The 14,579-nt window shown below is 40.0% G+C and overlaps 2 protein-coding genes and 2 pseudogenes across 4 annotated transcripts in view; 3 read left to right on the top strand and 1 right to left on the bottom strand.

The window, feature by feature from the left end:
• LOC110046818 (rapamycin-insensitive companion of mTOR-like) overlaps positions 1 to 2,692 on the bottom strand; it is a 43,026-nt gene extending 40,334 nt beyond the window's left edge. For all 3 annotated transcript variants that reach the window (XM_020752534.2, XM_089286700.1, XM_020752535.2), the window contains exons 1-2: positions 2,590 to 2,692; positions 2,463 to 2,513 (exon numbers count right to left, since the gene is read on the bottom strand). In XM_020752534.2, the coding sequence (XP_020608193.2) occupies positions 2,463 to 2,513; positions 2,590 to 2,608 (70 nt within the window). In that variant the 5' untranslated portion in view covers positions 2,609 to 2,692. The remainder of the gene's footprint in view (positions 1 to 2,462; positions 2,514 to 2,589) is intronic.
• A 19-nt stretch (positions 2,693 to 2,711) lies between these two features.
• Positions 2,712 to 14,222, top strand: LOC110046819 (kelch-like ECH-associated protein 1). Its single transcript, XM_020752536.2, has 6 exons — positions 2,712 to 3,400; positions 4,359 to 4,541; positions 5,046 to 5,238; positions 10,989 to 11,261; positions 11,631 to 11,703; positions 12,296 to 14,222. The coding sequence occupies exons 1-6, from the start codon at positions 2,822 to 2,824 to the stop codon at positions 12,684 to 12,686; spliced, it is 1,692 nt and encodes a 563-aa protein (XP_020608195.1). The 5' UTR covers positions 2,712 to 2,821; the 3' UTR covers positions 12,687 to 14,222.
• On the top strand, positions 5,245 to 8,868 carry LOC149114094 (uncharacterized; annotated as a pseudogene).
• On the top strand, positions 8,215 to 10,635 carry LOC149114093 (uncharacterized; annotated as a pseudogene).
• Positions 14,223 to 14,579: the final 357 nt, after the last annotated feature.

Here is a 14,579-nt window from a genome sequence, read left to right as displayed (position 1 = left end):
TCCTGGCCAGGGCCCAGATCACTAGATCTGGAGTCACCGCACCTCTAAGGGTTTGAACCAGGACCACTGATCCAGGTCACTGCACCTCCAAGAACAAAATAATTATCTACACAACATAAAGGCCCATATTTGTCACCACACTCTAACCAAAGACCATTTGATCTGAAGTAAAATTGAACCAGGACCACTGATCCAGGTCACTGCACCTCCAAGAACAAATTATCTACACAACATAAAGGCCCCTATTTGTCAGCACACTCTAACCAAAGACCATTTGATCTGAAGTAAAATTGAACCAGGACCACTGATCCAGGTCACTGCACCTCCAAGAACAAATTATCTACACAACATAAAGGCCCCTATTTGTTACCACACTCTAACCAAGACCATTTGATCAAAATGAAATTCACTTAGCACACTTCCTACTTACTTCCAAGAAAAAGTTGTTGTCACTCCTTAATTGAAAATTAACTAGAAAGCTGTTTGTTAAGAAATTATAACCTCTAGAGCAGGTCAAAAGTTAGGACTGCAAAGTTTCAACTAGTGATTATATCATTAAGTGGAAGCTGTAGGCATTGTGTGTCAAGAGATCAGTAAAATTTTTCCTTCCTGTTACAATTCATAGGAATTACTTCCAAGGAAATAGAAATAGCACAACAATTATCTGACTTTCATGAGCTGGAGAAATAGTTAACTCTTCAATTAAAGTATCAGTTGTTGAAGTTATTTTAACTTCTTCAGTATACAATATTAAGTACATTAACAAAGCATTGTACGCTGAATGACTTTTGCATATCCATGTTTGATGAATAGCATATTCTAGAGAAATTAATGATGTTCAGTTTGTTGTTATCTGTTGTTGTTGTTGTTAACAAGCTGTCAAAAGTTGTCTTTTTGTAGGTCCAATATCATAACTTATTAATCTCATTATTCTACATGGAAATAGTAAACGTAGAAGTAATACAATAAGATAAATATAACAAGAACAAAATACACACACAGTCAAACACCCACATGCTGCACTTATCTCCCCACCGACATGGCATAGAACCCAAACACATTGGCAGAGCCTTACTTATTTCCTCACCCTACACCGGATCACAAGGAGAGACACCAATTTACTGACAAAGTACAAGAGCTAATCCTCTCGCAATAAGGGAGGGTAAGGTAAAGTTACAGTAGGCAAGACTAAATAATTGTTACAGACTACACATTTGTGCAGAAGCCACCAGGACAATGCCCTGGAAACATGTTCTGAAGCCGTTAAGGGTAAGATAGTGTCTGACTGGCTCATGTCAGGTTAACTTCATGTGAACAGGGCCGGGTTGTTCAGAAGCCGGTTAACCCTAACCCAGGGTTAAAAGTTAACCGAAGTATAAATTTTTCTTGGAGACAAACGTTTTTCACTACTTATGTTTTGTGCATTTTGAGATTGTTCAAACTCAAACAGAAGGACAAACAATATACAGAAAAGCTCACTGCAAAGTTACAAAACTCAAATGAAAATTCTTGCTTATTCTGGGTTAGCTTAATCAGGCCTTAAACAACACGGCCCAGGAGCTCCACTTTTAAGTTTGGCTAAATCTATGTATTTAACAAACAAAAGAAGCCTAAGCCAGGTATTACACTGCACAATAAAACACAACAGGCATTTGAGAACACAAAGGAAATGCAGAAAACACAAGCCACATAAGTGTTTTCTACATTTCTCGAGTGTTCTCAAATGTCCAGAGTGTTTTATCACGGTGTAATACATGGCTTAGGCTTCTTCATTTGCTTTATGATATAGATGTAATGTGCTGAAAAACAATAAAACACGCTTTTTTTATGTTTTATACTCTGATAAAACATGGGCTTTTGACCAATCAGAGTGCCCGCAGGGTCTTATCTATATTATAATATATAATAAAAACAAAATGGATGTCCCTTCACCAAATGAGAGGTAAGATTATATGAAATAATGCTAATAAATTAAGCATTCTTTGTACTGAAAAAGGAAACTTTAAAAAAAAAACTGGCACTTTAAAGGTCTTAAAATGTCAACGTTTCTCACCTTGACAGCTGGGTGCTTGTAAACATTTCCAGGCACTTAATTTTTGTTTTTCATAGAGGTGGTTTAGTTTCTGTGAAAGGCTGTTTATCACTACACGTTAACAGCTGTGATTAATTATAAACTTAATTAATCTTCAGCGATTGAGGGCTCACAAGCCGATATCGCATATTGTCTAAGAAGCAAGCTTACGTATTGTCAGACCCCAGAAAATGATCAACCATTCTCGAACACAGACCAATACAAACAAACAGCTGAAAATTGTTGATCAATTTCAAATATAAGCTTAAATGCTTTAGTCGACTTCGCTTGTGCTTTAAAACAAAATCTGCATAACATGAAAGCCAAACAGCCACGAGCCCTTCGACTTCATGAAGTCCTTATTGGCCAAAAATAAGCATAATTTACTTACCACGGCTGAGATCGAGAGGGCTTGGTTCGTCGAGGTTTTCATACCTCCCGCCTGCAAAAAAGGACACGCAGATCAGCTGGCTCAACAACACACTCTCTAGGTAACCTTGCAAAGACTTCACTCAGACCTGAAAAATTCCTCCTCATACTGAAATCTGCGCTCAAGACGCACAATTGCCACCAATGTGACTCTCGGGTCAATGGTGTTTTCCTCAACAGCGCATGCGTAGTGGAAAGCGCCCGCAATGTAACAGAGGCTGCTACCAATCACTATACAAACTAAAAACGAGGAGTGGAGTCAAAACATATTTTGCACAAGAAAAATATACACCAAAGTTGTAAAATATTAGTGTACTCGCAATGGATCCTATGGAAGAAAATGTTTTCTTAGAAGAGCATATGAAATTAGCGTTCGGTGTTATGAACGATTTACGAAAAAGGAGAGAATTGTGTGACATCGTTCTTCGTGTCGAAGAACTCGAGATCTATGCTCATAAGCTTGTCCTGGCCTCATTCAGCCCATACTTCTACGCAATGTTTACAAATGACGTCGTGGAAAGTCGCCAAAACAGTATCACATTGAAGTCGATGGATCCAAGAAGCGTTGAACTTTTGATCGAATTTGCTTACACAGCACAGATTAAGATTACTGAAGAAAATGTACAATATTTGCTACCTGTGGCTTGTATATTACAAATCTGTCCAGTCAAAAAGGCTTGTTGCGACTTTTTACAATCACAGCTTGATCCCTCGAACTGCATTGGCATTAAAGACTTCGCGGAGATTTACGGTTGTGTTGATTTAACCAAGGCAGCTGAAAAGTTTATGTTTCGTCACTTTTTGCAAGTGTCAGAAAGCGAGGAGTTTGAAGACTTGTCCAGGGAGCGGTTGGTTGATTTTATTAGTCGTGATGAACTTTTTGTCAAGTCGGAAGATGAGGTGAGGTGCGCTGCACTAGAGTCTATTTCTTGATCAGTTCTTGTTACCATTTCCTGTTAATCTGATTTTTCACATGGTCAGAAGAAAAAAGTGCAGGACAAGTAACATGTTGAAGCTGTTAAGCAAATTTGTAGAGTATTATGTATAAAACGTAACCTTCATTTTAGATTGCTCACAGTCTGTGGTTTCTCTTAGGATTCAACAAGTGTTTATTCCTGCAATCTTTAACACAATAGGGGAGGTATAAATTAGATGGGGTTAGAACAAGCCTTGCCCTTGTCAGATCTCAATCCCTTCTTGTCTTATAGCCCTCATCTCTCATTGATGTTAGAGTGAAAAACTGTCACCTTTATCTGGCATGAAAGTATGCATGATATTTGTCTACAGACGTTGTCTGTTCTTGTCTGTTCCAGGAAGGAGACAGTTTTCTGAGAGAATCCTGACTCCCTTTGGGGTTTGAGCCAGAAAATTCCTGCCAGATGTTATATACATTTACTGGGGGGGGGGGGGGGGGGAGGGGAGGAAAGGGCAAAGTGGTGGTGAGCCCTTTCCTGCTTGGAAAAGAGGAGAATGGCTAGTATAAGGATGGGTCTTTTTTGGTCTAAAATGGGGATTGGAGGTGTGAAAAAAACTGGGGGGGTGCTTTTCATACTAATGAGAACCTCTGAAAAACTACAAAAAACTACCTTGATTTTCATGATCCTAAAAAAGAGGATCCAATGATTCAACTGCAAAATTGCATTAAATATTGCAAACATTTTGCCCAAATGTGTCCAAAATATGTGTGAAAAAAGTACTTTATATGCTCTCCTTAGTATCTAAGAGATTTGATGACCTGGCAGGAGACAGGGAGATTCTGTCCATCCCTGGGAGACTCCTGGATAATGTGGGAGAGTTGGCCTAGATGATCACATCTCTGTTTCTGGTGAATTGATTCCTTTCATTTATTACACATTAGGTTCTGGCAGCCCTGTTAAGATGGGTTACACATAATATCAAGGACAGAACAACAGAACTAAAGGATCTCCTAAGTTATATACGAGTCCCTTTTGTTTCCACTTCGTACCTTAAGTCACTCATCCAGTGTTGTGAACAAGGGTTGAGATCAGAGTTCAAGCAAGTTTTGATTGATGCATTTTCAGTAAGTAGCTTTAAATCTCTAAGTATTATCTAGTTTATGCAGTACACAGTTACAATTTTGATGTAGATGATCTCAATCTGAGCACCGTAAGACTTATATACAGTCCTGTCATTTTGGATTTATGATATGTCAACAGTTAAGAATTTATCCCTAAAGACTGAGGAATAAATGGTTATTTAATACAGAATCCCATGTTATCAGACCCTTTCTGTTGTGAATTTCACCATTATAGGTTTTTGAGTGTGACACATCAGCAACCAGAGCAGAAGATCATAATATCTCATTTAATAATACATTGTAATATTATAATAAATAATTGTAAAATTAGGATTATTTAATTTAACTTAATGATTGCTTATGTTTGGTGATAAAAAGTGCTATACAACAAATAGCTGGAAAACAACATACTGCAACTAAAAACTATAATTAAAAAGTAAAAAATACTTCAAAACTAGGCAATGCATGTATTAGGCACTGTGTCAAAACGTGTTCTTCTCTTGATAGGACACAAAGAGAGTGTCTACTCTCAGGACAATTCATAAGAGGCGCCCCCCTGGTCCAACTGTGATGTTTTTTGCCGGGGGTTACCTGAGAAGATCTCTTGACGTTCTGGAATGTTTTGATCCTTTGACTGTGAAGTGGACCATTCTCTCTCCACTGTCTGTCCCTAAGAGTGGATTAGGAGCTGCTTATGTTGGCAAGTTATAGTTTTCCTGTTTTTTTCTTTTTTCATCCTAATTTTAGTACGTTTTAGAAATGTCATCTTTAAATTGATGTACAGTATTTTCTAAACATGGGAGATGCCACATGCGGTTGCTTAATTTTGAGATTGAACCATTCGAGTTTGAACTAGACTATTTATAGCCTCCCCCCCAATCCCCTTTTCTTGTATTTTTCTTCAATCTTTGAACTGTTGAATTTAAAATATCACGAAAGAGTGGCATGCGAGCACAAAACCAAAAGAGAAATGGCCAATGCTAAGAGCACAAAAAATCTTTGAATTCGTTTTTTCAAATTGTTGATTAGATATTTAAAGTTTACAATGATGGCTAGCTGCAGTTTTAGATGTGAGTTCACTGATCCAAGAACATTATTATAATCCTATTCTTGACACAAGCACATCCACAAACTGCACTAGTCATGTAAAACTTGGGTACCCACTCAAAGTCCTTTTAGAAAACTTTATGTCCCTTTGATCCAGATTGCAGACAAGTGTGGAAAGTCCTTACTAGTACATCCAGTAATCTAGTACATACTTACTCATTGTCTTACTTGCTTGCATTATTGATGTTATACAGTAATACCTGTTAGTAGTTTATGACAGGACTGTATGATCTGAGATAAAGTATGTGGTTAGATAAAGTAATATTTTTATAAATCTTCACACAGGGTTGTCACTCTTAATTGTTTGAGTTGGTGGCTGATTATATTTCACAGACTTCGTTCGAAATATATGAGACAACAAATGGTAGGAATTTCCCAGTTAGTGCTTCAAACCACTTTTTAACGCCATCAGAAGGGCGAACCCCCCTAAAGAAACAATAAAAGGGGCCTGGGTATACCAACAAGGCCCTGGGACCTAGATCTCATGGTCCCGTGATGCTTTGGTGGCTTTTTACCTTGTGCTTCAAACCAGTCGGTAAGTATTTTGCTTTTGCCCTGCTTTTTTACAAATTCTAACCGTTTTTTAGGGTTTGCCTCTGTATTTTTACACAGTAGGTTTCTTTTAGGTGATATTTGTTGTTCTTCAGGATATTTAAAATCGCTGAACATGTCCCATAGTAGACACAAGTCGTGAAAAAGGTCTTGCTCTCGGTCGCCATCTTCCCGCCAAAACTCTGTTTCGTCGCCTGACGTACATCATGAAGGGTCCCTGCCAAAACGGGGCAAGGACGAAAACGATTCCCTTCAGAAGATTCTTCAGTCGATTGAATGTCTTTCCAACTGAAGAGATTCATTTGAGTCCCTTGCAAATCAGCCAGAAACTACTGCAGATACTGATGATGATGCTTTTGTCGATTATGGCTGGTGAAACGTCAGGCTTTGGGATTAGCAAATATTTGGCAACCGAAGCATCTTTTAAGACTGCTACTACGCCCGTTAGGGCACCTGTAGAGCCTATTCAGGCACCCCTAGCACCTACAAAGGCACCAACCGAGTCTATTAAGACATCTGACGAAGCTGAAAACTTAACGAAATCTAGTGATGATCATGGGCCGTTTGACCCAGTTGCCAAGTCAACCTCCTGGAAACAATCAGCTTCTTTCTCCAAGTTTCTGGATACCACTTTTTGGAGAATATTACATTTTATCTTACCAGCCATCTCTTGTTATTTTGGATGACTGGGCAACTCCTGAAGTGGATGCACTCTCTGCTCTAAAACTCGAGCAACAATTTAAAGTGAAAAAGTTTGTACAAGAAATGGATAAGGAAATGTTTAATGTTCAGTGTGCTTTCTTAATTGCCACGGGCCCACTTTGTGGCCCTCATGATTGTATCGAAAATGATTCAGCTCCACTTTATGAGGAAATTAAAGTAGCTTTTGAACAAGTTCTTTGCCTTTTAGGCTCAGTCAACACTCAACTGTCTATCCTGAAACGACAGAGAGTCCTCGCAGTCATAAACCGTTCGAGGACAAACCTCGTGGAGCTACCTCTGCCTAATGCAAAATCATGGTTATTTGGAGATGATTTCCCCCTCTTGGCCTCAAAACAGGCCGAGTTGTCAAGGGGTCTCATCAAAAAATTGGCACAGACTACGGGGAAATCCTTTTCTAAAGATGTAGTAATAGTGCCCAGTCTCAAAGTAGACATCGAGGAGACACCTTTAACAAGTATCAATCCACTGGGTATTCCCACCCTTCTAAATTTCAGTCAAATTACTAACGGCCTCGTTCAAAAAATGGCTTTTTCGTCCCCCCTCCCCGGAAGGGACGTCAGCCAGACTCCCAGAGTGCATGGTGTCTTGGAGAACCCTAACATCGGACCCCTAGATTCTCTCAATTGTTTCAGGTTACAATATAAGTTTCCTCAAAACTCCTTTTCAAAAGTCTCCACCATTTATCCTAACATCGGGTCAGGAGGCACTCCTAATATCCCAGGAAGTGAACGAGTCATTGCAAAAAGGGGCCATACATAAGACCCCTTTTACCAGAGACAGTTTTTTAACAGCTGCCTGTTTCTTGTATTCAAAAAGGATCTTTGCGTCCGGTGATACGTTCTTTGAACAAGTTCATTGTAAACGAGCATTTCCAGATGGAAAACCTCAGTTGCCTAAAGACATTGCTTTTACCAGAGATTTTATACAAATATACACAGATTTAAAAGATGCTTACCTTTCTGTGCCTGTTCACGAGTCTTCCGGAAAGTTCCTTCACTTCTTTTGGAAGGGAACATGTTACCAGTTCAAAGCCCTTCCATTCGACCTGTGTTCAGCCCCCAGAATTTTTACGAAAGTTCTAAAACCTGTTGCCCCATGCCTGAGGAAGAAGGCCATTCGAGTCTTTATTTACCTGGACGACTTTCTTCTTTTGGCTGCTACAATGGAGGTAGCTGTGAAAAATACTCAGCTGGTAGTGACTTTCCTTCAGTCCCTAGGTTGAAAAATAAACCTCAAGAAATCATTACTGATTCCAACACAAGTGATAACCTTCCCGGGTTTCCAAATCGACTCAATGTGCATTATGATATCACTCCCGGCAGAAAAGGCCAACAAAATTCTAGACTGTTGTTGCCAGCTGCTCGTTTCTCAAAGTATTAAATTGCAAAACCTAGCAAGTTTAATAGGCCTGTTAGAGTCCTCGAGACCAGCCATTTGGCAAGCTCCACTACACTTTCGTCACTTGCAGTCACATCTGATAAGAGGCCTACAAATGAACCAGGAGTCTTCCGACGCTTTGATTGGCCTGTCACCGAGTGCCAAAGTAGAATGTGCTTAGTGGTTGAAACACACCCTCAATGCAAACGGCAATCCCGTGCACCTTCCTCCGCCAGATATGATCACAACTGACGCATCCAAGAAAGGTTGGGGTGCAAAAGGATGGTCACAACAGAGTCTCTCGAACTCATCAATTATCTAGAGCTAAAGGCGTCCTTTTTTGGCTTTACTGAAAAACCTGTCTCAAAGGTAAGTCTCGTGTAACCGTATCTCTCTGGCTAGACAACACTACCGCCATTGCTTACATCAACAACAAAGGGGGTACACATTCCCCCAACTTATGACTCTGGTCTTAGAGATGTGGGATTGGTGTCAGGAAAGAGACATCCTTTTGATAGCTTCTCACATCCCAGGAAGTGACAACTTCTCAGCGGACAAGGAGTCCAAAGAATTAAAGGACAAGAGCGAGTGGAAGTTGGTCCCAACAATTATTCAGCCTTTTTTGCTGAATTGTCAGACGGATCTGCTTGCGAGTCATCTAACCAACCAACTCATAGATTATATCAGTTGGAGACCCGACCCTGGAGCCATCTACACAAAGCCTTTACGATAAACTGGGCTCCTCTATGGGGCCATGCCCCCCCCCCCCCCCCCCCCACCCACTTCAATCTGATATTCAAAACCCCGACGAAGGTAACAATCGACCAAACGGAACTAATTCTCGTTGCTCCAGTTTGGCAAGCCCAGCCCTGGTGGCTGATTCTGCTGAGACTTCTATATCTCAGCCAGTGTTGCTAACGAAAGGTCCAACCCTCTTAACGGACCCAACCAACCTGAACCGAGTTCATCCAATGTATCCTCACCTTCACTTGGCTGTGTTTCACATCTCTACTAACGTTTCCAAGCTGAGGGCATTCCAACAACGTTGCCGATCTACTCATTGCAGCTTCTCGTACCTCCACCTCGTCGTATCACTAGACAGCAAATTGATATCTTTCGTCATCTATAAGTGACATTCTAATTTTCTTAGAAGAACTCTTTAACAAAGGCTTAGCATACTGATCACTTACCATCCTTCATTCTGCTATTTCGTCAACTCATCCAAAGATAGACGGCTTTTTCAATGGGTCAGCATCCATACGTTACTAGGTTCCTTAAAGGAGCTCCCAATAAATGTCCTCCAAAGCCCAGGTATTCCCATACCTGGAATGCTGATGTTATGATTAAATACATGATTTCTTTGGGGAAAAACAGCACCCTATCACTTAAAGCTATCTCAATGAAGTTAGTCACCCTGTTTGCATTAATCTGTCCTGAACGGATTTCTGCCTTGGCTTCCCTGGATCTCAGACATTGCAGCATCCTTCCAGAAGGGGTGTTTTTTCAAACTCACCGTCCCTAGAAAAACTGGCAGTGCAGATAAACCAGCGGAAGCATTTTTTTACCCGCTTTGACCAAGACAAGAAGCTCTGTCCCATAGATTGTTTTAGACAATATCTAAAATCATCCAGGAATGTTTGACCCGTTATCCCGTCTTATCTTCCCGATAAAATGTTTATTTCATTTAAACGCCCCCACAAACAGGTCACTTCTACATCGTTGGGGCATAAGCTACGAACCTTTATGAGTGCAGCAGGAATAGACAGTCACGTTTTTAAAGCTCACTCTGTGCGTGGTGCATCTACGACAGCAGCTATCAATGCATTTGTCCCGCGGCCGACTTTCATGTCAATGGCCAAATGGTCTTCTGCTTCAATTTTCAGAACATTTTACTATAAACCCTTGTTTACTTCAGACTTTGCTACTGGGTTCTTATCCTTAAAGTAGATCACCTTGTAAACTCAGCTATTCTCCTGTTGAGTTTTGATTTATATATTATATATATATAATTTAAATGTTTTGTTATGTGGAACCATGGCTGTTTTATTGCTCTTAGTAGCAGCGTTAAAAGCTACCATTTGTTGTCTCATATATTTCGAACGGAGTCTGTGAAATATAATGAGAATTATACTAGGGCCGCGAAGCGGCCTGAAGTTATAATTCAAATTATATGAACAGATGAAGTGAGAAATATATGAGCTTCCCACCCTTCTTCCCTCCCTCCTATGGAGTCTCTCTTTTGCCTGTCTATTCCATGGCATCAAAAAGCCACCAAAGCATCAGGAGACCACGAGATCTAGGTCCGAGAGCCTTGTGGGTATACCCAGGCCCCTTTTATTGTTTCTTTAGGGGGGTTCGCCCTTCTGATGGTGTTAAAAAGTAGTTTGAAGCATTAACTGGGAAATTCCTACCATTTGTTGTCTCATGTATTTCTCACTTCATCTGTTCATATAATTTGAATTATAACTTCAGGCCGCTTCGCGGCCCTAGTATAATTCTCATTTTTCCACATTATCAGAAAGAATCAGAGAAATAGCCCAGCAGAGGTGGCTGGTTGGGATAATGGTGTAGTTGGAGGTGATTTCTGTTGGTAGATGGCTTGACATTTGACAACCCTAGCATCAGTACTGTCAAGACCTTGGGCCTCATGCTTACTAGTTAATGAGATCTATTTAATTGCTACATTCACAGATAACATGCTGTTTATTATTGGTGGTCGCAATAACACCTCATCAGGGAACATTGACACTGCCTCTGTAGATAGATATGATCCTCTCCGAGATGAGTGGAGGCCAGTTAAACCCCTCAGTGTACCACGCAACAGGTTAGGCGTGGCAACCGTTGATGGATTTATTTATGCCATTGGCGGTGGAAATGGCAACACTTGTCATACTTCAGTGGAAAAATATGACCCCAAGCAGGATGAATGGACAACTGTTATGCCATTGAACTTTCCCAGGATAGGTATATATTTAATTTTAGAATCAATGTCAATTAGGTACATAAAGATCATGTCCTGGATGAATCACTCATAAACTACTACTACAGAAGTAAGTTCAAGCATGTATCATTGTGGAAATTGACACATGTACCGGGTAGTCATAATAAATTGTGCTTGGCCTTCCTGTGGTACCATGTTCATACAGTTGTGCCCATGGCAGGATGCTGTTGATTGCAGGAGCCTAATTCTCTTTTGGTGATGCTGAACAGTCTGTTCCTGCAGAAAAATGTACCCCAGCGTCACTTTGTTGAGTCTGGTAATCCTGTAGTTGAATCTCCTGTCATAACATAGTGTTTGTATTTGATTAATATTACATAAATTGACTTTGGTAGGTGTTGCCGTTGCAGTGCTTGGTAGAAAGCTCTATGCAGCAGGTGGTTTTGATGGAAGAAACAGACTAAGAAGGTTGGTGAATGCTTCTTTTAAAGTGAGGTAACATATCTGTTTGACAGTGTATGACTTGACTATGAAGAAGCCAAGTGAACCATTTTTGTGAGGGATGCTATTACTCAAAGAAGGACAGAAGCATATGGTACATATAGTAATAAATTATTCATTTGGCATTTCTATGCAGGGGTCAAAAAACATAAAGGAGTGTTCTCACAGATTATGCTCTTCTTTAATAAGAAATCACATGCAAAAGAAAAAAAATGTATGATTGGTGCCTGTCCTGCCCACTTAATTGCTTGTGGTTGTCTAACTTTCAAAATAGTGGGACCCCATAATTTAGTGGGGTTAGGTACCCCCCATCCTGGTAGTTTTTGGCCCAAATATCCTGTATTCCGTAATTTCCAGTTTCAAAAATTAAAGATTTTCCTTCTCGATATCTCATTTTATCTGATCTTAATGTCCTATATTCCATTAATTTTCCCCAGAAATATTAGGCATTCCATTAACTTTTAACCCCTATCTCAAAAACCCCTAATATGGCTTCAATATAATTTAGTAAAGAAATTTAATGTACAACTGATGGCTCTTGATTGAAATTTCATTTCAGTGTTGAATGCTATGACGTGGATACTGATCTATGGAAGCTGGTATCTCCACTGGTTGAGCATCGCAGTGGAGCTGGAGCTGCGTCATTGAACAACTATGTTTATGCCATTGGTGGATACAATGGTGAAACACAGCTAAACAGCGTAGAACGTTATGATCCATCTTCTGATAAATGGACAGTTATTTCCTCTCTGATACACAGGAGAAGTGCTCTCAGTGCCACTGTCCTCTGTGGTAAACTTTACGTGGTCGGAGGTTATGATGGAGAAGGGTTTTTGAACACTCTTGAGGAGTACATTCCCGATGAAGATCGTTGGAAGTTGGTTAGCAGTATGAATTTGGGAAGAAGTGGAGCTGGGATTGCAGTGGGATGGAAACCAGCCTTTAATTGATGACAGGACAACTTTATTAGATAGTACCATAGGTACCAAAAAATTCCAAAAGTAGCAACCCCCTGGAAGTAAAGTCAAAAAATTGTGGCTGCTAAGTAGCAATGCCCCAAAAGTAGTGACCCCACCTTCAGCCCCACCCCCCCCCCCCCCACCTCGAACAAAGCCAGACCAACATTCAATGGTATATTTTTGTTTCCAATCTTTTGATGGTTAAGTGAGTGTAACATACAGTAACTTGATCAAGATAGCTAAGACACTAGCTCTACAATGTACAGCAAGCATTGTGAAATGTCATTTTGTGCTTCATCAGTTCATGCTGAGCACTGCTAAGACAAAACCCATAGTAGAGACTTCACCAAGTAACAGGAATGCTTCGTCAAATAAAAATTGAAAACTGGACCAGCGCACCAAGTTATTGATAGAGCAGGCCAACATAGCAGTGGGCCATTAAGTAGGAACAGTTTACGGTATCTGACTGCAATGGGCGACAAAAGAAGTTGAGACAGTAGGCTAAACTGAGTGCTAATTTCAATATTTCAGTTATTCCATTTCAAACTTGGTTTACTGGCATAGAGAAGAGAACCTCCTCCCCCTTTCAATGTTGCACAGGAAAGAGGAAAGTTTTAGGGAAAGGAAATCCAACATTGTCGTGGGGGGAGGGGTTGGTAATTCATCTAAATAGCAGTGTCTCAATGCTTTTGTCACCCATTGTAGCTTTTCTGCTGACCACTTACAACAGTTCAGATATCAAGAGCCCACTCATGTGGCAGCAACATAAATTTGAACTGGAACAAAGAATTTCATCTCAGGTTTCAAGAACTACATTTACAAGTTTCCATCTTTACGTTGTAAGCTCAGTCGCAGCAACTTTATATCATATTTTTTATTCCCCAAAAGTAACAACCCCCTGAAAGTATCACCCTCTTCCCCTCCCCCCCCCCCCCCCCCTCTTTCTCCAGGAGGGTGGGAATATGAGAGACCCTGGGAACAATGTTGGAGGGAGGAAAGATGAGAGACTAGGTGGGAACAAGTTTGGCCATGTAGAGGGCACATGTTCATAGCCTTTTGTGTGCTTTGCATGCCTATGATGGTATTTATTGAGAAAAAATTCAAATAGTCCTTAAACGAAGGACCAAGGGACTGGCAAAATGTGCTTACTATAATGAGATTTCCTTGTATCGAGGTTCCTTTCCATATATCTTACTGTTAATAGGGTGAAGAAAATTGTTCATTATAACGAGGACTTTGTTGTATAAAGGTTTGTTAAATCGAGGTTCAACAGAGAGATAATTTATTGAAGCTTTAACATGGCACCTCTATAGCTGAATTAGATGAAACTTTACAAAAGATGTCTATAGCTAGTGGTGTGAAATGCTTCTACAGTGTAGTAGTACAGTACATGTACAGTAGCACACAGTGAGAGACAGAAATCTGTATATAAACAATACATTTAATATAAACCAGAACAAAAATTGGACTGGATGTAAATAAAGTAAAATATTTGCAGGTAAATAAAACCAGACTGAATAAACTGTATTTGTGGTATGCGCTAACATATTTAAAATGCTGTTTAGTAGTATCACACATTGCCTGTGAGCCATGCTCTAGTTTCTACTGCCATTCAAACTGATTATTTAATTCTTTCTCATTACTGATTGCCATATATTTCTGTTGATATTAGAATGAGAATTTGGTGAGATGTTAAACAAATTCCATTCATCAGGGTTTCTTTTTTCATCATCAAATATACTGGTACTACTAGCCTCCTATACAGACGTTCTTATTGCTTGTCCCGCATCACAAATCAAAAGAAGTTTTTATGTAGGAAGTAGCCTGTATGCATGCTCACGTTAGAAGCAAGTTAGAAGCAAAAGGCGCCACTTCACCAGACTT

This window comes from Orbicella faveolata, unplaced genomic scaffold, assembly GCF_042242905.1.
Source record: "Orbicella faveolata isolate gen_17 unplaced genomic scaffold, um_ofav_v1 contig_14, whole genome shotgun sequence".
Taxonomy (NCBI): Eukaryota; Metazoa; Cnidaria; class Anthozoa; order Scleractinia; family Merulinidae; genus Orbicella; species Orbicella faveolata.
The sequence above is the reverse complement of the archived record's forward strand: the minus strand, read 5'-3'. Positions and strand labels throughout refer to the sequence as shown.

Excerpts from the sequence above, each read along its gene's own strand:
- LOC110046819 (XM_020752536.2), top strand. The coding sequence starts at position 2,822 with ATGGATCCTATGGAAGAAAATGTTTTCTTAGAAGAGCATATGAAATTA. Across the intron at positions 11,262-11,630 it reads ATTGAACTTTCCCAGGATAG|GTGTTGCCGTTGCAGTGCTT; the intron begins GTATATATTTAA and ends TGACTTTGGTAG. Across the intron at positions 11,704-12,295 it reads GGAAGAAACAGACTAAGAAG|TGTTGAATGCTATGACGTGG; the intron begins GTTGGTGAATGC and ends ATTTCATTTCAG.